General features: G+C 52.7%; 2 protein-coding genes across 9 annotated transcripts in view; both read right to left on the bottom strand.

Moving 5' to 3' along the window:
• Positions 1 to 402: 402 nt before the first annotated feature.
• Positions 403 to 6241, bottom strand: GPR162 (G protein-coupled receptor 162). Of its 3 annotated transcripts, none has more exons than XM_025401281.1 (5): positions 5895 to 6241; positions 4056 to 4351; positions 2146 to 2335; positions 1475 to 1632; positions 403 to 1176 (listed from the first exon to the last, which is right to left on the bottom strand). In XM_025401281.1, the coding sequence occupies exons 2-5, from the start codon at positions 4068 to 4070 to the stop codon at positions 622 to 624; spliced, it is 918 nt and encodes a 305-aa protein (XP_025257066.1). In that variant the 5' UTR covers positions 4071 to 4351; positions 5895 to 6241; the 3' UTR covers positions 403 to 621. The 3 variants fall into 3 exon arrangements, with proteins under 3 accessions (XP_025257066.1, XP_025257064.1, XP_025257065.1); XM_025401279.1 differs by having other exon boundaries at positions 3054 to 4351; XM_025401280.1 differs by lacking the exon at positions 5895 to 6241 and having other exon boundaries at positions 3054 to 4353.
• Positions 6242 to 6974: 733 nt separating this feature from the next.
• The window catches only part of CD4 (CD4 molecule), a 34290-nt gene continuing 20269 nt past the window's right edge, over positions 6975 to 20995 (bottom strand). For 2 of the 6 annotated variants that reach the window (XM_025401283.1, XM_025401282.1), the window contains 7 exons: positions 13554 to 13712; positions 12862 to 13095; positions 11450 to 11797; positions 10529 to 10729; positions 9278 to 9399; positions 8908 to 8975; positions 6975 to 8513 (listed from right to left, as the gene is read on the bottom strand). In XM_025401283.1, the coding sequence (XP_025257068.1) occupies positions 8483 to 8513; positions 8908 to 8975; positions 9278 to 9399; positions 10529 to 10729; positions 11450 to 11797; positions 12862 to 13095; positions 13554 to 13647 (1098 nt within the window). In that variant the 5' untranslated portion in view covers positions 13648 to 13712 and the 3' untranslated portion in view covers positions 6975 to 8482. Of the gene's footprint in view, positions 8514 to 8907; positions 8976 to 9277; positions 9400 to 10528; positions 10730 to 11449; positions 12124 to 12861; positions 13096 to 13390; positions 13798 to 20995 lie in introns of those variants that run through there. The other 4 variants (XM_025401286.1, XM_025401284.1, XM_025401285.1 and 1 more) reach the window with 4 other exon arrangements.

A 20995-nucleotide genomic window follows, 5' to 3' on the forward strand; every position in this document is an offset into this window, starting at 1 on the left:
GGAGAAAGAGCTTTAAAATGCATCAGGGAGGAGGTGTCCAGGCCCGGGACACTACGTCAGCCCCAAACCCTTTTCTGCCCATAAAGTGAGCCCCTGGATGGATTTGGGGTTAGAAGGAGAGTTGGGCACTGGGACTGGAGCCACGCTCTAAAATCACCTCAACAAATCTGAACAGAGATCCTTCACACCCCAAACCAACAAAGACATGTGTGTCCTCAAGCCCTGCCCCCAGCAGGATATGCTCCTCCCAGCCTTCCCTGTGCGAGGCTGCCTGGTGGAGCGTGTGATCATTTCTCCATGTGTCCTTCTGTGCCTCTGTCTGCTGCCCCTGCTCTGTCGTGTCCTCTGTGAGCCTCTCCACCCTCCAAGCCCCTTTCCATCGCAGTACACTGGACGCTGAGGTTTCCATGGCAACATTTCAGACTTTAATACATATTGCTAGGGGTGATGGAAGGTGAGTAGGGCATCTGGTCACTTGGATGGGAGAGAGCAGAGCCTTCTGAGCCCCAAATCTAGCGCCCATCTCCCCAGAGTCTGGAGGCAGCTGCCCTACTCTCAGGGCCAGAATGAGGTGTTACTCACTCAGGCTTCCTCCTCTGAGTTCAGCAGGCCTGCTTGGGCTCACAGGGTCAGCTGGGGAAAGATAGGGTTGCCTGGGCCCCAGGATCCTCCCCAAGCCCTTGCACTTTCTTCGGCCCCCGTCAGGGAGCAGCGTCTCCCTGCACTTAGTCCCAAAGGAAGTCCAACGGCTCTGCTCTCAGGGGACCCAAGGGAGAGTCGGCGGGGTGAGAGGCCCAGTGGCCGGGGCCGACGAGGAGAGTGCCCTGGTGAGGCAGTCGGAGAAGGCAGAGGTGTCTCATCGATGAAGGTGGTGATCTCCTCCCGGAAGAAGCCAGGGCCCCGTGGGGGTCCCCCACCTGACCCCAGAACCCCACTCTCCAAGAATTGGCGAAGGCTGGCCAGCCCCCCACCACCTTCAGCCTCCTCCTCGTCTGCCTCATCCTCCAACCTGTGTCTTTGTCCCAGGTACTCAGGAGGACCCCCGAGGGCCCGGCTTTGGGCTGGGAGGACCCGGATGTCATCAGAGGATGACCACTTGTGCAGGAAGGAGCCTGGTTCCCGAGGGGTAGAGAAGATGTTTGTCTCATCATGGGACAGACGCCGGGATAGGGGGACCTGGGAAGAGGAGCGGGTAAGACCTGAAGGTGCTGCAGGGACAGAGGCAGAGGAACCAAGTGGGGACTCCAGAAGATGGTGCCACCTTCTTAACCTTCTTCAAAACGTTTGCTCCGGTGGGCAAACCTGGCCCCACGCGATCTGAAGGGATGCCTCTCTTACTATAGTTTTCTTTCACCCAGCTTTATGGTGCCCTGAAAGCCAGGGCTAGGGAAGAGGGGATTGGGGTGCATAACAGACACTGGAGAAAAGTGATGAGGGGCACCAAGGGTAGGAGGTGTATCCCCCAGTTCCATACCTGTAAGTAGTGGACTCTCTCAAGAGGAGGGAAGAGCATGTGCCTTCCAGGCAGCAGCTTCACCTGGGCGGGGTCCCGGCTCCCTGGTCCTGTAGCTCCATTGGCATCAAAGCGAACTTTGCAAACTCGGCCCTCTGCATAGTCATCACAGCCCCCATCTAGGAGAGAAAATGGGCAGAGCAGTTACAGGCAGGGAATGCCTACCACCCCCGCCCACTGCCTTGATAAGCTCCCAGAGACCCCTTTAGTTCCCATTAGCCTGTATGTGCCGAGAGGACAGTGAGAGTAGCTAGCATTTGCTGTGTTCAGTGCTAAATCCTGAGTGGTTCATACATATAGATGAAGTTATTGAAACAATTACATGCCCTCCCCCAAGAGCCATCCCTATGGCTGGGGGCCTCTCTCAGGAAGCTCAGGTTCCCCATAGTGCCAGAGCTGGGTAGTGTGGACTTCTGGAGGGGAGCCTAGGCCCGGTGAAGGGAGCCCTGAGTGCTGCAGGAAGCAGTAAGTGGACAGCAGGGTGCCTGCTTAGGGAAAGGGGAGCCCAGGGTGGTGCAGGTTCTGTCCAGTAGGGGGCACTCCAGGGCAGCCCATCCTCTGACTGAGAAGGGACGGCAGGAAAGGGAATAGATAGATGTCCAGGAAAGCCAAAGCCCAGCCCCTCTTCTGACCGTCATCTCCATCCTCCTCAGACATGATGGCCACGCATTGCTCCCACACTGTGCGCACGTCGGCGCGGTAGCGCTCGCAGGACCAGATGAAGGAGGGCAGCAGCAGCGTCTGTGCCATGGAGCACCACAGCACAGCCAGCACCATCCAGGGGGGCGCCGAGTCCGACTTGAGAGAGAAAAAGCTCACCACCTGGGGAAGGGTGGGAGTGGGCTGGGTCAGGGCCAGAGCTGAGGAGCCCACCTGAACCCCATATCCTAGTGCAGCTGGTGGGCAAGACGTCAGAAGTAATGCCTGATCCCTGTGATCCAACAGAGGTGAAGCCGGAGGTGGAGATGGAGTGAACAGAGGGAAAGAACTGACTCAGAGGAAGGTAGGGGAGAGTGCTGGAGGCAAAGCCCTGCGGTCAGGAGGGAGAGGAACAGAGGTGGACCAGGAAGCGTAGAGACAGAGAGGAACCCAGGAACAGTGACTAGAGGGGGTGGTGGGGTGAGCCCTGTGGGGTTTCCACCCAAGACTGCTCAGAGACCATGTGGCATCCAGAGGGAAGGAGGGAATGGAGAGTGCAGCCCAGCAGCTGGATGAGAGGTCTGCGGCTGAACTGTGGAGCTGCAGGATGGATGACGGAGCTGGAGGACAGGTAGTGGAACTGAAGGACGGTGATGGAGCTGAGGAGTGGGAACTGAAGCAGATGCTGGAGCTGGGGTAGACAGGGTAGTGGGAACTAAAAGTCAGATGATCAAGATGGGGGCCACAAATGGAGTGGGGGATGAACAGAGGAGAGGAAGATGGATGATGGAACTAGAGGAGAGATGACGGAGCTGCTGTATGGCTGATGAAGTTGGAGGTCAGGTGATGATGCTGGGGCCTGGATATTGGGGAGAACAGGTGGGGAGGACCCCGATCTCACCAAGATGGGCACCCCTGTGAGTGAGTCATAGAGAAAGACGATGGCGCTGACCAAGTTGGTGACCTGCAGGGATGTCTTGGCAGACTCCGAGCCATCCAGCGAGGACCGCCGCTTCCCTCGGGCATCCTCCACCACAATGGCTGGCACCTCAAAAGCTGACCGGGTACCCAAGCCCCCTGGCCCACCCGCTTTGGTCCCCCCACCGCCCCCCACTCTCCGGGCCTGCCGAGCCCTCCTGGGCCGGGCCCACAGTGTCTGGTAGAAGGTGATGGCCACACAGACCAGCCCCATGACAATGCCCCCAAGTAGCAAGAGGCTGAAGCAAACGCCAAAGCCGAGGCCGATCTTGGAGACTATGAACTGGCAGCCGCGGGCATAGTAGCGCTCGCCGTTGTTGTGCCAGCCAATGGAGGGCAGTGTGGAGAGGATGAAGCTGACCATCCAGATGCCCATGACGGCATGCAGCGCCTGCTTCTTGGCGTTGCTGAGGCGGTAGTTGACTGGCCAGCGCACCATCCACATGCGATGGTAGGAGAGCGAGGCGACCGTGAAGCAGGTGGCCAGGGCCAGGGTGTAGTAGGTGGACACGAAGACCTTGCAGATACTCTCGTTCCAGTCATAGTCGGAGGAAGCCTGACGCCGCAACTGTACCACAGCAAAGGTGGTGAGGGGCACAGCTGCCATGAGTATGTGTGTGCCCGCTAGGAAGCACAGCAGCAGCTCCAGTGGCTTGTGCTTCTGCTGCTTGGCCGAGATGCTGAGGATGATCCAGGCATTGGCCAGCAGCGCCAGGAGCCCACAGGCCAGCCAGGACAATGCATTGGAGTGCAGGGAGGCCTCCTCTGCCCCCGCCCCGCCCCGAGCCATCCTATCCTCAGCCCCCCACCCCCTTGAGCTCCGTGGGGGTGGGGGCTAGGTCTCACCCAGGAGCCCCACTCACAAACATGCCCATGATCCCCACAATCCTCGCCCTGTCAGCAGGCAGGCTGCCCCCAGGCTCACCCCAGTGCTCAGCATTGCATGATCGACCCAGCTGAGGGCAGATGTGGAGGGCAGGGGAGGAGACTGAGGGTCAGCAGAGGCAGTCCTCAGCTTTCATACTGGGCGGGGCCTTCCTTAAGCATCCCTGCAATTGATGGGGCAGGCAAGCTGGCTACTTTCCCAACTGTGAGGCTGGCTGGGGGGTTCTGGTCCCCATGCTGGGACGTCCGGGTCTCTTTTTCCTCTGGTTCTTGACTAGTCAGGAATCTTCTGGATGCCCCAGGGATTTGGGGGTGGGGCTCAGCCCCCTGGACAGGCTGCAAGGGAAAGATGAGATGTGGGAGGGAGAGGGCAAAGGTCTATAACCAGCCTCCTGTGCCCCCTTTCTTGAAACTATAGGGATAACTGATTACTAGGGCCCCGAGGGTCATTCAGAACATTCCTTTGCCTTAAATCAGACAGCTAAACACCCCGCACCGATGAGAGCCCCGCTCTTCCAGACCTCTAGGGAAGAGGGTATTCCCACCTCCCTGTCTCCTTTAGCCCTTTCCCCTCCCGCTGGAACTCCCGGGTTCCTTCTTAGAACATCCCCTGCTCAGCACTACTCCACCCCTATCTTCAAGTCCCTAAATGTCTCTTCAAAACTACTGATGGGAGACACATGACTGGTTTCCTCTTGAGGGTTCACAGTGAACGGGGATATGGCATTACAGCCTTCCTCCCCTACCTGCCGGTCTCCTGGATGCGGGGGTCTTGGTGCTTAGCCCCTACTTCCCCAAACCTAGATGATCACCCTCCAGCTCCCCAGATCTGGGAAAATGGGAGAAAGGAGTCTGGGACCGAAGGGGGTGCTAGGGAACCTGAAGGCGGGGAAACCGCTGACATCAGAAGCATCCAGAAATGGAAAGAGGGGGAACTAGGGAGAAGGAGGAGAGTTTGAGCAGAAGAGAAAGAGGGGGCAAAGTGGTAGTATCTGAAAATAGCAGGAAAAGCTCAAACCCCCTGGAGAGGAGGCTTTGGAGGGAGGAGGGACTGGAGGAGGGAGGGAGGGAGGGAGCAGTGAATAGGAGGCTGAGAAGAAAAGCCAAATGTTCAATAAGGTGCTGACTCCCGCGAGGAGACCTTGACTCTTCCTCCCTGGCCCAGAGCCTCAGTTTCCCTCTGATGGGAGGAAGGATGGTCCCAGTTTTAGTGCGTGATGCTGAGCTTCAGTGAGCCCTGGGAAGGGGGTAAGGGAATCGGGTGAAACCCTGAACAGAGTGAGGCTGTAAGGAAGCGCATAATGGCTTTAGGGTAAGTGGGGTAAAATGGGGCACAGCAGTGAAAGGGTCTGTTTCCCATGGAAGCAGCTCAGACCCTTGCTTTCCCCAAGAGGTCCTGGTCCACCCCCACCCTTGGCTTCCCTCCGGAGCCCAGTACACCCTAGTTGCCATGACAATGGCCAGCCAGAGGGAGGTGGAGGGACTTGGCCACAAGCAGCCCCCAGTGTCCTCTCCTACAGCCCTGGACCCCTTCCCACCCACCTCTACCCAGGCCCAGCTGGTGGGCTCAGGACGAAAGAGATAGGAAGTCAGAGAGGGAAGGAGACAGGAAAGATGTGAAGGACAGAGAGAGGGAGGTGAAGGACAGGGAGAGATCAGAGGAAGGTGGGAAGGGGGATCTGGGAGGTTCCCTGGCCGATGGGGTCCCTCGCCCTTTGGGGTGAAGGGGTAAGGTCAGGCGGCTCCTCCCTCCTGTCCCCCTCCAGGTTCTCCAGGGTAGAAACAGCAGGTGGCTGGGAGGAGGGGTGGCCTAGGGGAGAGGAGGCAGCCTGGGGGGGAAAGGGAGGCAACACGGGGGTTGGGGCAGGGGTCGTCTTACCTCTGGCTGCGCCCAGCACTGCCATGGAGACCGCACTCCCGACGCGGCTCTCTCAGGCTCGCGCTGCCTGCCGGCTCCAGCTCACCCGCCCTCCTCCCTCCTTCCCTCTCTCCCTCCCTCCCTTCCCCCGGGCCTCCCTCCTCCCCCTCAGTCCCGGCCTCCCTGGCTCAGCCTGCGGCTCACTCAGTCTCTGCCCCTCTCACTCTCCAGGACCCTCTCTCCTACGGTCATCCTGCCAGTGAGCCCAGGCGAGGGGGACTGCAGGACAGCTTTGTGGGGTGGGGGGCGGGAAACGAGTGTAGGGTGGGGAACTGGACGGTGGTGACTAGGGGAGGAGGGGCAAGGAAGGCGCCGAGAGGGAGGCGGGTGAGGAGGATGGCTGGGAACCGGCTTCATTGGTGAAATGGTTCATGTCCTGCCCCCACCCCTTCCCGTTTTTCAACACGAACACAAGCTCCAAGAGGCAGCTGGTGTTGTTGGGGACTGAGGAGCTAGCTGTTCGGGGAGGAGGAAGCGTGTGTCACTGTGTATATCTGTGTGAGGGCTGGGCCTTGAGTTTGGGAGTGAGGGGGCTTGTGGTGCAAGCTGGGGCTGCTTGTGGAGTTGAGGGTGGGTGTGCACAAGCTAAAAGGATGTGGGCGCATGCATGCACACAGACACACACACACTGCTTCCTCCTCCTGGAACACAAACACACGTGTTGGGGATACAATTTGCACACACATGTTACAGTTTCTCACAGTCCTTTTTCTCTGCCACACACATACACCAGGAGAGCTCACGCAACCCTGAGTCTCTCCCCCACGGTATATCACACACGTGTAATTACAGAGTCTCAGCCTCACACACACACAGGCCCACACAGAGCCCTGTGGGTTGTGGAGGTGGATAGCCAGCCTCCACAGAATTTTTCCCTCTCCAGGGAAACTTCATCTCCTTCCTGGGGCACGCCAGGCAACCTCTCCTCTGGGTCCGACCCCAAAGACCAGAAGATTCCTGGTCCCCAGAGAAGGGGTCTCTCTCTCTTTCTCTGTCTCTCTCTCTCTGTCTCTCTCACACACATACACACACACACGAAGAGCATCTTCTTTTAGTAAGTTTATTGTATTTTTCTTTCAGCTCAGGGGAGCAGGGGTGGAGAGTGGGCACAAATGCAAAGTAAGCAAATGGGGAGCCCCAGCAGCAATAGGGTGGTCTTCCTGGAAGAGGCAGGCTGTAAAGATAGGAGGAGAAGGAAAGAGGGAAAAGGAGTTGGGACTGAGGGAAGTGGTGAGGAAGGGTAGGAAGAGAGGGGATCCTGAGAGAAATGGATCAAGAAGAAGATGATTTGTAACCCTGATTTCCCTGTGTCCTGACTGGTCTGGAGGAGGGTAAGGGAGGGTGTGGGGCAGGCGCAGAGCCTGGCACAATCACCTTTGAGGTCCCTTAGAGGGTTCCCTCTCAGGCTAGCTATCCCTTCTCCCAGCAAAACTCACTTCCAGGAGGTTCTGCACAGGGTGAGTGGCTGGTCACTGGGCATTGTCTGCCACAGGGCCTGTGCTCCCAGCCTGCACTCTGATCAGAAGAGCCAAAGGCTTTGTCCTCTGGTAACAGATTCTGCCACCAGCGGGGGATGAAGGAGGAATTTTAGACAGGGAGGCCTTCATCCCTGCTTATAAATTCTCTAAGATGGGCCCTTCCCATGGGTGCTGTGCTCCTGCGAACCCAACAGTACACCCTGAGTACCCACCACTAGCCACTGGTGACAGCCGTGTGGCATTTGTCCCTGCATTCAAGAGACAGCAGTGGAACTTGGGACAAGGGACCTGGGTTAGTCCTGACTCCAGCACTTGCTAGCTGTATGACCTTGGGTAATCAATCATCTAGCTTTTCTGAGCTCTGATTCTGGTCTGTAAACTGGAGATGATCATCTTAGTTCTGTCACTGCCAGCCTTGTAGGATTTTTGTAAGTCTCAAACAGACAGAGGATGTGAAGCATCCCTTGTGGCTGTGTACATGGGGCTGTGTCCAGTGGGGCTGCCTGTGCAAGGTCAGGACGTGAGTCTGTGGCCCCACCCACATAGGGTGAGATGCAGGCAGCGTGGGGCAGGAGGTGCTGGCTGCCAGAAACCTCTGGATCTGCATCTATCCTTGACTGGCTTGGCTGTGTGATTTTGTGCAAGTTCTTGCCCTCTGTGGTCCCAGGGTCCTGTCCTGTGAAATAACAGTCCCATGTTCCATGCTTCCGGACACCCAGCCTCACCCTCCATGCCAGCCAGGGCTGGCCCTGAACACTCCCCTGGGATCCAAATGAGCAGTGGGGGAGAAGGTCAGAGAGAAATAATGAGAGAAGGGCTAGGGCTTGAAGGAAAAGGAAACGGTGGGGAGAATGGTGTGATTAAGCCTCTGGAAAATAGAGAGCAACACTTAACCAATGAAGCTGGGGCCTAACCCAGGAGAAACAATGGCAAATCGTAGAGGAGGCGAACAGGAGGCCAGAGGCCTAGGATCTGCTACATTCATCTGGTCCGCAGGCCATGAGCCCAACGGGAAACGTGCGGGGCAGACACCTGGGGAGGCTGCAATTGGGATCTCCCTGGCCTCGTGCCTCAAATGGGGCTACATGTCTTCTGAAACCGGCTGCAGGAACAAAGAAGAAGGGGAGCAGGTCTGTCCCCACTGCAACCCCTTTATGTTCTAGCACCTCCATGGCTTTTCCAGCGCAGTGCTAGCCTCTGGGCAACAGCTGCAGAACTAGTCCAGAAAGGCCCTGGCCTGCTGCTCCTTCAGCTCCACCCTCCCACTTCCGCCTCCTTCTAGCTCCTGGCCATCTTTTCCCACCCCTCTATCCTCTCCACGACACCCCTTTAGCCCCAGTCTCCTCGCCTCCACTCCCCCCAACTCTCCCTCCTCAACTCGTTCCTCCTGTCCATCCTCCCTTCCTGCCCCCTTTGTCCCCTCTTCCTCCCCCTCCTCTCTCACTCCCTCTCCCCACCCTTCTCCCCTCTCCCAGCCCCTCCTCCCAGATCCTTACTGAGGGCACTGGCAGGTCTTCTTTTCACTGAGGAGTCTCTTGATCTGAGACATCCGCTCTGCTTGACGCTGTCCAGGGACAAGAAAGGGAGTCATGAGGGTTCCAGGCCTCCAGAAGGGAGGTGCCCCTTGGTGGGGGGATTGGGGGAAGCTGGGAGAGGAGAAGCAGTTACATAGCTCAGGCCATCTATCCTGGAATTAACTCTCTGCTCCTTTCTGTCTCTCCCTTGAGTGGCATCTGGGTCAGGGCAGCAGGGGAACTTGGGGTGGGCAGAGGGAGCTGGCCAAAAGCAGGTCCCATATACGGGATCTCCTGGTACGGGACTCAGGGGTTTGAGGGCCCTGTGGGGACCAGGTGTGGGGTCACTCACCCTTCGATGCCGGCACCTGACACAGAAGAAGATGCCTAGCCCAGTGAAAAGCAGGAGGCCTGCAACGCCCCCCAGCACAATCAGGGCCATTGGCTGCACCGGGGTGGGCCATGTGGGCACAACTGCAAGGGAAAGAAATGTGCTCAGTGCACCACCCTCCTCCACAGGCCAGCGGACTGAGGACTGACCTGCACCCCCGCCTGGCCAGTCTCTGGTTTGATCCTGGGGTTGGGAGAGAGGGGCAGAGTGCTTGGGGACTCAAAGGCCGCCAGTGCTGGGGAATCGGTTTTATGTTTGAGAGACCACAGGGCACTCTGCAGAGGTAGAAGCAGTGGTCTAGACCCTGGACTCTGTGTGTGTGTGTGTGTGTGTGAGAGTGCGTGTGTGTGAATGTGTGTGTGATGTGTGTGAATGTGTGTGTGTGTATGTGCATGCGTGCGTGTGTGCATGTGTGTGAGGATGTGTGCGTGAATGTGTGCATGTGAGTGCATGTGTGTGAATGTGTGCATGCATGTGTGTGTGTGCACGTGTGCATATGAATGTATGTGAGTGTATGAGAGTGTGTGAGTGTGCGTGTATCAGAGTGGGTGTGAGTGTGCGTGGGTGAGAGTATGTGTGTGAATGTGTAAGAGTGTGTGTGCATGTGTGTGCATGTGTGAATGTGTATGCATGCGTGAATGTGTGTGCATGTGTGTACATGTGAGTGTGTGTGCGTGTGTGAGTGTGTATGAGTCTGTGTGAGTACGTGTGTGTGTGAGTGTATGAGTGTGTGAGAGTATGTGTGTGAGTGCATGTATGTGAGTAGATGTGTGTAAGTGTGTAGGTGTGAGAGTGTGGATGTGTGTAGTGCGTGTATGAGTGTGTGCGAGTGTGTGAGTGATGTGTGTGTGGGTGTGTGAGAGTTTATGTGAGTGCGTGTGAGTGCATGTGTGTGTGAGTGCATGTGTGAGTGTGTGTGTATGTGTGTCTGGATTTGGAGAAAAGCCAGGAGCCAGGGAGGAGGGCTTTTGGTCAGGTGGACCCCATTCCTAGGCTGTAGACCTGAGGGAGTTGGAACTTGTAGAACTACAATTGGCAGCCTAGAGCCCAGGACCACAACCCACCTCACCTCATCACTTCTATGCCTCCAGGACACCATCCCCATAACCCCCCAACTCAGGCATTGGGAGGCTGGGACTCTGGGTGGTCTCTGCCAACCACAGGAAGGTCCCGTAGCGCAGGAGGCAGAGGCCATGGAACCTGGGTCCTCACCCTTGATGTTGGATTCTAGCAGGACCTGTCCCGAGTCACTCAGCAGACACTGCCACATCCCCGCCTCAGGGTTCAGCACCCACACCGCCTTCGCGTGCTTCGAGACCGTTGCCTCCTTGTTCTCCAGTTTCAAGCTCAGCGTCAGCTTAGGGGAGGTGGGTCCCCACACTTCACAGGTCAAATTTTCCTGGAACTGAGTGGCTGCAGAGGAATGAGAGGCTGAGATTGAAAGCCTGAGATTCAGTGGAACAATTAAAATGATACTCTATATGGGCGGCCTTCTTTTAGCCTTTTAAAGCAGATTTTCATGCAGTCGTATGAGGAAAAACAGCGTTTGGGGTCCAGTGGTATTGGATTTGAATCCCAGCTCCGCTGCTTAGCAGCTGAGTGTCTCTGGGCAAGGGACTGAACAACCTGCGGACAGTAGTAAAAGCAGACATACATGTAGTGTCTGGATGGGGCCCGGCCGGTGCTGAGCATTAAGTGTTAGCCATTATTATTTGTGGAGTTGTTATGATGATAAGGAGATAAGGAAGCCAGAAACTCAACTTGGAGCTTGACATTATCATCATTACTATCCTACAGAGAGCAGATTTCATTATCTTTTTTAGACAGGTCAGGAAGCAGGCCTGAAGTGGGAGGGGGCTTAGTCAGGGTCACAAAGGGTTGGTCACAGGCAGAACGGGAACCCCGGTTCTTAGCCCAAGTGGTTTGCGGATCTTCAGTGAAGCCAGCCCCAGGCTGGCTCATAGATGTCTCAGCTCAAAACCAGCCCCAAACCCAAAGGGCCCTCCCTTACTTCATCCAGGTAACCAGGGCCTAGGCATCCCCTCTTGGGGCCTGGCTTGCCTCAGAGGGAGCCCTGGGCCAGGGCCCTCCACCTCCTTCCCCTGCCTGCCCCTCCCTGGCCTGGCCCCTCACCTCTCATCACCACGAGGTTCACTTCCTGATGCAACTTTCCTGTTTTCGCTTCAAGGGCCAGCGTGAGGTTTCCAGAGCCAGCGTACTGAGGCAAGGCCTGGGGCAGGGTGAGGTGGAGCGGGAGCTGCTTGCCCATCTGGAGCTTGGGGTCCTGGGTAACCCGTTTTACAGACACTTCCTTGTTCTTCAGGTCGAAGGTAATCCAAGACTTGGAGGAGGAAGCCCTCTCCGCCTGCCACCACAGCTCGCCACTGCCCATCAGGTTTTCAAGTGTAAAGGCGAGTGGGAAGGAGAACTCCACCTGTTCCCCCTCTTTCTTATAGACTGTGCTGGAGGCCTTCTGGAAAGCTGGAGGTGGGAAGGGAGAGACCCTAAGTGAGGAGATAGGAAGATGAGACTGCACGAGTGGGGTCGGCATGCGGGGGCAGCAGGGAGATGGAAGGGGACCCGATGAGAACAGACACCCACCTTGTCATTTCAGATGCTTCAGTTCCTTCCTACCTCTCCAGCCTTCTCTCCCCTCTTCCACCCAGTATTTTCCTATAGCAGACCACCTCTCTCCTCCCAGAAGCCATCACAGAACAGCCCAGCCACAGGGGATCCTTGCTGTCCTCAGGATTCCTGGACCACAGAAGCCATTTGGCCTCCACTCCTTAGAGCCATAACTCATCACCCTTCACAAAATAAGAACGAACACTTAACTTTAACTAGGGCTTACTCTGTGCCAGGCACCATTTTTAGTGCCTTGCGTGTATCAGTCCTCAACTTAATACAAGGTAGGTACTATGGCAGTTAACATCATCCCCATTTCACAGAGGCTGAAACCAAGGTGCAGAGAGGTTCAGTAACTCACCCAAGGTCACATGGTTGTGGTAGAACCAGGATTTCAATCAGGGTCCATGCACTAAACTGGCACACTACACTACCTTATGTCCCATAAGCACCCAGGGGACAGGATCTGGGGTAGGACCTCGGTCTCTCCACAGTGGCCTGACTCAGGGGTCCAGAGGTACAACATAGAACATCATCAGGGTCGGCTTGCTGGTGTTAGTGTCCGTGAGTAAGTGGATTTGCCAGCTTGGTAGGGGTGGGGAGCTGAGGCAACAAAGAAAGTAAACGCCCTGACATTCATCCTTTGGGGCCTCCAAAGGAGACTGGGGCCTCTAGCATCCTTACCTTCCCCAGCCCTTCCTTTCTCCATGTCCACCACACTGAGGGGTGGCTGTCAATCAGCCCCCTGAGAATGAGGGTCCCAGTGAGTCCTTCAAGAATGGCCTCAGCTCTAGGGGACCTAGCCTTCTCCACTCCTGACCTCCCAGCACCAGACCCAGAAGCAGGGAAGTGAGAGCAGAGGGAGGGGCTGTCAGCCTCCGGGGCAGGGAGGAGACTGCGGGCAGAGGGGCTTCCCTTACCTAGCACCACGATGTCAATTTTGAACTCCACCGTCTTCTGGTCCTGTGAGACGGTGCATGTCCAGGTGCCACTATCCTGGCGCTCCAGCTGAGGCACAGACAGGGTCCTCCCCCCCTGTATGTTTTTACCCCTTGGACTCCTACATTTCACTGAGGGGCTAGTACCAGGGGGGCTCTCCAAGGTCAGGGTCAGGCTTTGCCCCTCAAGCAGGTGGGTGTCAGAGTTGGCAGTCACTGTGGAGGGAAAGGCCAGCTGTGTCACACACATACCATCCCCAAGGAGAAGGGCAGAGGACAGGAAACCAAGAACATCTCTCCGTTATCTCCATCCCAACATCTCCTTCCTCCCAGCACCCAGCTGCCCACCCCCAGCCAAGACAGGGTTTCCCTCTCCCCTCCTCTCTCTCTTCTTTCCTCCTCTCCCCTCATCCTCTCTTCCCCAGTCTCTCTCCCTCCTTCCCTTGCTTCCTTCCCTTTTCTTTCCTTTTCCTAAGGCCTCTTCCCTCCTCCGCCCACCACCATCCCCCACCTAATCAAGAGGGCTTTGAAGAGATTCGGAGGCCAGTTTGACAGCCTGGTCCTCTTGGGGCTGCTGCGGTATCACCAGCTCAGGCTGGGTTTGGTGCAGGGGTGGGAGTAGTGGGGAAGAGAACCAGCCGGGAGGTATCCTCATCCCCACCTGCCCCACTCACATCCGAACACCAGCAATTCCACCTCCTCCTTCTTGTCCTCCACTTCACAGATGTAAGTCTCTGAGTCTTCTATCTTAAGATTCTTGATGATCATGGAAAAGCATCCTTGGTCCCAAAGGCTTTTTCTTGAGTCAGCGCGATCGCTCAGCTTGGATGGACCTGGGAGCAGAAGACAAATGGGAGAGGCTGAGGTGCCTTGGAGACATGGCACCTCTGGCAAGAGAATCCCCACAGCTCTTCTGATCTCAATTGCTAATTTCCTGCAACATCTGCTCCTCATTCTAATCAGAGAAACCCAGTCTGGTAAGGAGGTCTCATCATATCCATTTACCTGGCTGGGACAGTGGCTCACAAATACAAATAAAATCATATCCTTATTTGGAGAGCACCAACTCCTACATGCCAAATACTTTACATGCATCATCTCAGTAATCTCCACAATAATTCTAAGAAATAGATATTGTCAACACTGTTTTGCTTATTTTACAGATAGAGAAACTGAGACTCACACACTGAGATTAAGTAATTACCCAACTCTCACACATTGTAGGAGAAGAAACCAGTACAATTTCTTTGAAGGGTGATTTGTACTATATATCAGAATTACAAATGTATATACAAAGCAAAATGTCCATCAATAAAGAATAGGTTAAATAGCTCGTAGCTCACCCATTCAGTGGATTGTTATGTAGCCAGAAGAGAGGAAGAGGAAGTGCTTTGTATACTGATTTGGAACCGTATCTAAGAAACATCACTAACTGAATAAAGCAAGGTATTAAACAGTCTACTATTTGTTTTTAAAGGGAGAGAAAATATATTCTTTGTATATGAAAAGAATATTTCTCGAATTAAACATAACAAAATGAGGCCATTAAAAAGAGTTATAACGTCTAAAAAAAAATTAAAAAAGAAAGAAACTGAGGCCAGGCATGGTGGAAATCTCTCATCCCAGCTCTTTGAAAGATCGAGGTGGAAGGATTGTTTGAGCCCAGGAGTTCGAGATCCGCCTGGGCAACATGGCGAAACCCCATCTCTAAAAAAAAAAATGTTTTTTAATTAGCCGCCTTAGGAGACTGAGGTGGGAGGATCGCTTGAGCCCAGAAGTCAAAGGTTGCTGTGAAACAAATGAGATGGCACCAATGCACTCCAGTCTGGGTGACAGAACGAGACTAAGAAAAATTAACTGGGTGTGGTGGTGCATACCAGTAGCCCCAGCTACACCGGAGGCTGAGGTGGGAGGATCACCTGACCCGGGAGGTCGAGGCTGCAGTGAGCTATGATCGTGCCACTGCACTCCACCCTGGGTGACAGAATGAGACCCTGTTTAAAAAAAAAAAAAAAGAAAAAAAAACTGGGAGGCTGAGGCACAAGCATCGCTTGAGACTGGGAGGCAGAGTTTGCAGTGAGATCGAACCAATGCACTCCAGCCTGGGTGACAGAGTGAGACTGTCTCAAAACACACACACACACAGACACACACACAGATAACCTTGGTTGCCTCTAGGAAGAGGAAGTGAATACTCATGTGTAGGAAGAAAGCTTTTCACTATATGCCCTTTGCTTTTTTTTTTTTTTGAGATGGAGTTTCGCATTGGTTGCCCAAGCTGGAGTGCAATGGCACAATCTTGGCTCACTGCAACCTCCGCCTCCCAGGTTCAAGCACTTCTCCTGCTTCTGTCTCCCGAGTAGCTGGGATTACAGGTATGTGCGACCAAGCCCAGCTAATTTTGTATTTTTAGTAGAGACAGAGTTTCTCCTTGTTGGTCAGGCTGGTCTGGAATGCCCAACCTCAGGTGATCCGCTCACCTTGGCCTCCCAAAGTGCTGGGATTACAGGCATGAGCCACCGCACCCAGCCTGCTTTCTTTTTGTTTATTTGTTTGTTTTTATGGAGTTCAGTGTTGGATCTCTGCTCACTGTAACCTCTGCCTCCTGAGTTCAAGGGATTCTCCTGCCTCAACCTTCGGAGTAGCTGGGATTACAGGTGTGCACCACCACATCTGGCTAATTTTTGTATTTTTAGCAGAGACAAGTTTTCCCACATTGCCCAGGCTGGTCTCGAACTCCTGACCTCAAGCAACCCACCCACCTCAGCCTCCCAAATTGCTGGGATTGCAGGTGTAAGCCCCTGCGCCCAGCGTATATGCCCTTTTCTGCCTTTTGAATTTTGACTCCCCTAAGTGGTGGAGCTAGGATTAAAATGCAGCCTGTCAGGAGTCTGGGACCAACCTGGGCAGCAAATAGACATCCTCATCTCTAAAAACAATTATTTTAAAAGAATTAGCTGGGAGTGGGTGCCTGTAATCCCAGCTACTTGAGAGGCTGAGGCAGGAGGATCGCTTGAGCCCAGGAGTCCAAAGTCACAGTGAGCTATGATTGTGACACTGCACTCCAGCCTGGGCAACAGAGGCCTCATCTTAAAGAAAAGAAATTTTTGGCCGGGTGCAGTGGCTCATGCCTGAAATCCCAGCACTTTGCGGGGCCAAGGCAGTGGATCACTTGCGGTGACGAGTTCAAGACCAGCCTGGCCAACATGGTGAAACCCCATCTCTACTAAAACTAGAAAAAAAAAAAAAAAATTAGCTGGCGCATGGTGACGCATGCCTGTAATCCCAGCTACTTGGGAGGCTGAGGCAGGAGAGTTGCTTGAACCCGGGAGGCGGAGATTGCAGTGAGCCGAGATCACGCCACTGCACTCCAGCCTGGGTGACAGAGTGAGACTCTATCTCAGAAAAAAATAAAAATAAAAAATGTTTAAAAAAATAAAAATAATTCAAGCTGTTTCACTATGCAATGCTATCTCTGGAAAGTTCTTCTAGCACAAATATGTGTCTCTTTTGGCCTCTTCTTGTAAAATCTAATACCCATCACCAAGGGAAGTTTTCTCTTTAGCTGTCCGTTTTCTGGGTGCGGTGGCGGCTCCAGAATCTCTATAGAACAGGGCCTTAGAATCTAAATTTACATAGCAAACAGTTCTGTATTGCTTTGTTTTTACTTAGAATGTATATTTGGAGGAATGGGGCAAAGGTGGCTAAGACTAAAGCCTCTCACCCTGCTTGGCACTGCCTCTGCCTCCCTGAGATGCCTAGGCCCTCTCCCTCTTTCTGCCTTGGTGTGGGAGCCTGGATACCCATTCAGCCACTCACTCTCCTTTCTCTCCTCTTCCAGACCACACAATCCTCTTCCCCACTGCTCAGTTCTCACTGTCCAGGAGCCTCTTCCAGACAACCTCACAGCCTCGGCACACAGTTGCCCCAAGCTTCCCCGGGGCACGGCAGGCACCCAATCCACCCCACACCTTCAGTTTCACTCTTTTTTTTTTTTTAGATGTCCCTACTCAAGACAACCCGGACCCAGCCTCCCCCTTTATTTGTTCCTTCAGTGGTTCCTGCCCTACTTGCTGTTTCCCTGGATCTACATACTGCTTTAATTCCCCAGCTTACCCTGAAATTCAACTACATTCTTTTCACAATTCCTTTACCAAACTTCTTAAAAGCGTGGCCTACTCTGATTCCGCCCCACTTTGCTCCGCCTCTTTTGCTCCTCTCCTCCATTTCTAAGAATGATTCGTTTTTCTTCATCTTGAACTCTTGCTCTGACATCTATATTTAGGTGTTGTCCCAGACTGTCTTTGGTCCTCTTCCTCATTTCTACAGACATTCTCAATTCCACCGCATCCCCAGTCAGGTCTGCAGACGGTGGCCAAGTTGTTACTGCCAGCCCTGACCTCTCTCCTCAATTCTAGGCACACATTTCCAATGGTCCAAGTAATAAATTTATGTTAATATCCTGCTATCACCCCAAACGCGATTGGTTCAAAATGAAATGTATAAGCCTCCTCCTAAAATAACTCTGCCTCCTTGCTTCTCTTAAAATGAAAACCATGGCCTGCTTGTCCATGCTGTCCCATACTTTGAAAAAGCTACAGCAAGATAATAGGAAAGGTCTAAGCATATGAGTGAGTCTGGGACAAATTCATGGGACAACCAGTATTGAATGAAGACTTAAAAGAGGTATAGACCTGTGGCCAGGTGCGGTGGCTCACGCCTGTAATCCCAGCACTTTGGGAGGCCGAGGCAGGCGGATCACCTGAGGTCAGGAGTTCAAGACCAGCCTGGCCACCATGGTGAAACCCAGTCTTTACTAAAAATAGAAAAATTAGCCAGGAATGGTGATGCACGCCTGTAATTCCAGTTACTCGGGAGGCTGAGGCAGGAGAATCCCTTGAACCTGGGAGATGAAGGTTGTGGTGAGCCAAGATCGCGCCACTGCACACCAGCCTGGACGAGAGACTCCGTCTCAAAAAAAGGAAAAAAAAAAAAAAAAGCATAGGCAATAGACTAGAGGAGATGGGGAGCAGCAAGGACATTACAGGAAGGGGGAAAGCTCCAGAGAGGCAGCACAGGCAAACTGTGGGGAAACCTCCTGGGTGCAGAGGTTTCCGCTGGGAAACTGTGAGCAGTGGCCCCGAGATGGTGAAGGTCCTGCAGAGGCTTATAGGCTTAGTCTAATGAGCTAAGACGTGGCATGTGCAAAGCATGACTTTGGAAGGCAATGCTGCAGCAGGAGGAAGGGAAATCCAAGTAGGTGAGTAGGTGAGACTAGTAGCAGACCAAATTACCCAGAAGCTCACTGTAATCCATTACCCGGAAGCTCACTGTAATCCAGGTGGGAGGTATGTGGGCCTTGGCTGGTGATGGTGGTATTCCCATGGGAACAAAGAAGAGGATGAAATTAGAACCTTTTTTTTTCTTTTTGAGACAGGGTCTCACTGTGTCACCCAGGCTGGAGTGCAGTGGTGCAATCACGGCTCACTGCAACATCTGCCTCGTGGGCTCAAGCGATCCTCCCACCTCAGTCCCCCAAGTAACTGGGACTACAAGCCTGTGCCACCACTGCCCACTAACTTTTGTATTTTTTGTAGAAGTGGGGTATCACCATGTTGCCCAGGCTGGTCTTGAAATCCTGAGGTCAAGTGATCCAGCTGCCTCAGCCTCCCAAAGTGCTAGGATTACAACAGGTAGGAGCCATCATGCCCGGCCCAAAATACTTTCAAAGCAAGGAATGGTCATAGTTGATGATGATGGGAAACAGGGATTGAAGTGGAGAAAAAAACATGACTCTGTGGCCAGGCGCGGTGGCTCACACCTATAATCCCAGCACTTTGGAAGGCCGAGGCAGGCGGATCACCTGAGGTCAGGAGTTTGAGACCAGCCTCAACATTGAGAAACCCTGTCTCTACTAAAAATACAAAAATTAGCCGGGCATGGTGGTGCATGCCTGTAATCCTAGCTGCTTGGGAGCCTGAGGCAGGAGAATCGTTCAAACCTGGGAGGCAGAGGTTGTGGTGAGCCAAGATCGCACCATTGCACTCCAGCCTGGCCAGCAAGAGTGAAACTCCATCTCAAAACAAAACAAAACAAAAAACATGACTCTGTGTTTCAGAAATTGGGGGTGATACTGTTATTGTTAGAAATCAGGAAGTTGGGAAGGGGAGCTGTTCTGAAGGAAGATGAGATCCATAGAAACAGAACAAAAGCATCAACACAAAAGACTTAAGAGTTTTTAGAAAGTAGAGCATTGTTTTAATCTCATAGGCAGTGAAAGAAATGCAAATTAAAACAATGATATATTTTTCAATTATAAAATTGCCCCCCCCAAAAAAGTTTTAAATAATACAACTCAGTGCTGACAAGGTGTGCTCAAAAAGTTCATATCCTTAATTTCATTTCTGGAACTTTATCTTTAAAACAATAATTTTAAAATGCAAACCATAATTTAGGTACAAAAATAATACTTATAGCATTGTTTTTTTTTTTGTTTTTTTTTTGTTTTTTTTTGAGACGGAGTCTCGCTCTGTCGCCCAGGCTGGAGTGCAGTGACCGGATCTCAGCTCACTGCAAGCTCCGCCTCCCGGGTTTACGCCATTCTCCTGCCTCAGCCTCCCAAGTAACTGGGACTACAGGCGCCAGCCACCTCGCCCGGCTAGTTTTTTGTATTTTTTAGTAGAGACGGGGTTTCACCGTGTTCGCCAGGATGGTCTCGATCTTCTGACCTCGTGATCCACCCGTCTCGGCCTCCCAAAGTGCTGGGATTACAGGCTTGAGCCACCGCGCCCGGCCTATAGCATTGTTAATAAGATACAATGTTAGACAAAATGATAATGGCTGTATATTAGAGGACAATTAATTTGATGGAATTCTAGGTTAGCACCAAAACCAATATTTACAAATAACTTATAATGAAATAGAAAATACTAACAATATACATTTCTAAGTTGTTTTAAGATAATCTTTATTTAGAGAAGTAAGCTCTCGACTTTTTAAAAAGAAGAAAATTATCTCACAAAGTAGGGAAGGAAAAGAAGAAAAATTTAAAAAAAAAGATAATCTTCACTTTTTTTTTTTTGAGACAGAATCTCACTCTGTCACCCAGGCTGGAGTGCAATAGTGTGATCTCGGCTCACTGCAACCTTCATCTCCTGTGTTCAAGTGATTCTTCTGACTCAGCCTCCCAAGTAGCTGCGACTACAAGCGGGCGCCACCAAGCCCAGCTAATTTTTTGTATTTTTAGTAGAGACGGGCTTTCACCGTGTTAGCCAGAGTGGTCTCGATCTCCTGACCTTGTGATCCGCCCGCCTTGGCCTCCCAAAGTGCTGGGATTACAGGCGTGAGCCACTGCGCCTGGCCAATCTTCACTTTTTAGGTTAGTTATTTGAACTACAAAAATTATACAGACTCAACACTTTCCTGGCCCTACCTGCTTGCTTGCTTTCTTTCTTTCTTTTTTTTTTTTTTTTTTTTTGAGAAAGAGCCTCACTCTGTTGCCCAAGCTACAGTGCAGTGGTGTGATCTCGGCTCACTGCAACCTCTACTTCCTGGGTTCAAGCAATTCTCCTGCCTCAGCCTCCCGAGTAGCTGGGACTACAGGCATGTGCCACCACGCCCAGCTAATTTTTGTATTTTTAGTAGAGACCGGGTTCGCCATGTTGGCCAGGCTGGTCTCAAACTCCTGGCCTCAAGCCATCCATCCATCTCAGCCTCCCAAAGTGCTGAGATTACAGATGTGAGCCATCACACCTGGCATTAAATTAAACTTATTGTTTTGAGATAAATGTAGATTCACTTGCAGTTGTAAGAAGTAATAAAGAGAAACCCTATGTACCCTCTATCCAGTTTACCCTAATGGTAATATCTTGCAAAACTGTAGTACTATATCACAATCAGGATGCTGACATCGACACGATCAGGATACAGAACATTTCCAGCTCCATAAAGGTTGTTGCTTTTTGTAGTCACCCCCTTCCCCTCCCCATCCCTGAGCCCCTTAAACCCTGGCAATCACTCATCTGTTCTCCATTTCTATAATTAGTTATTTTAAGAATGTTATATAAATGGATTAATACAGCATATTACCTTTCGAGATTGGCTTTTCTTCACTCAG

This window comes from Theropithecus gelada, chromosome 11, assembly GCF_003255815.1.
Source record: "Theropithecus gelada isolate Dixy chromosome 11, Tgel_1.0, whole genome shotgun sequence".
NCBI classification, from domain to species: domain Eukaryota; kingdom Metazoa; phylum Chordata; class Mammalia; order Primates; family Cercopithecidae; genus Theropithecus; species Theropithecus gelada.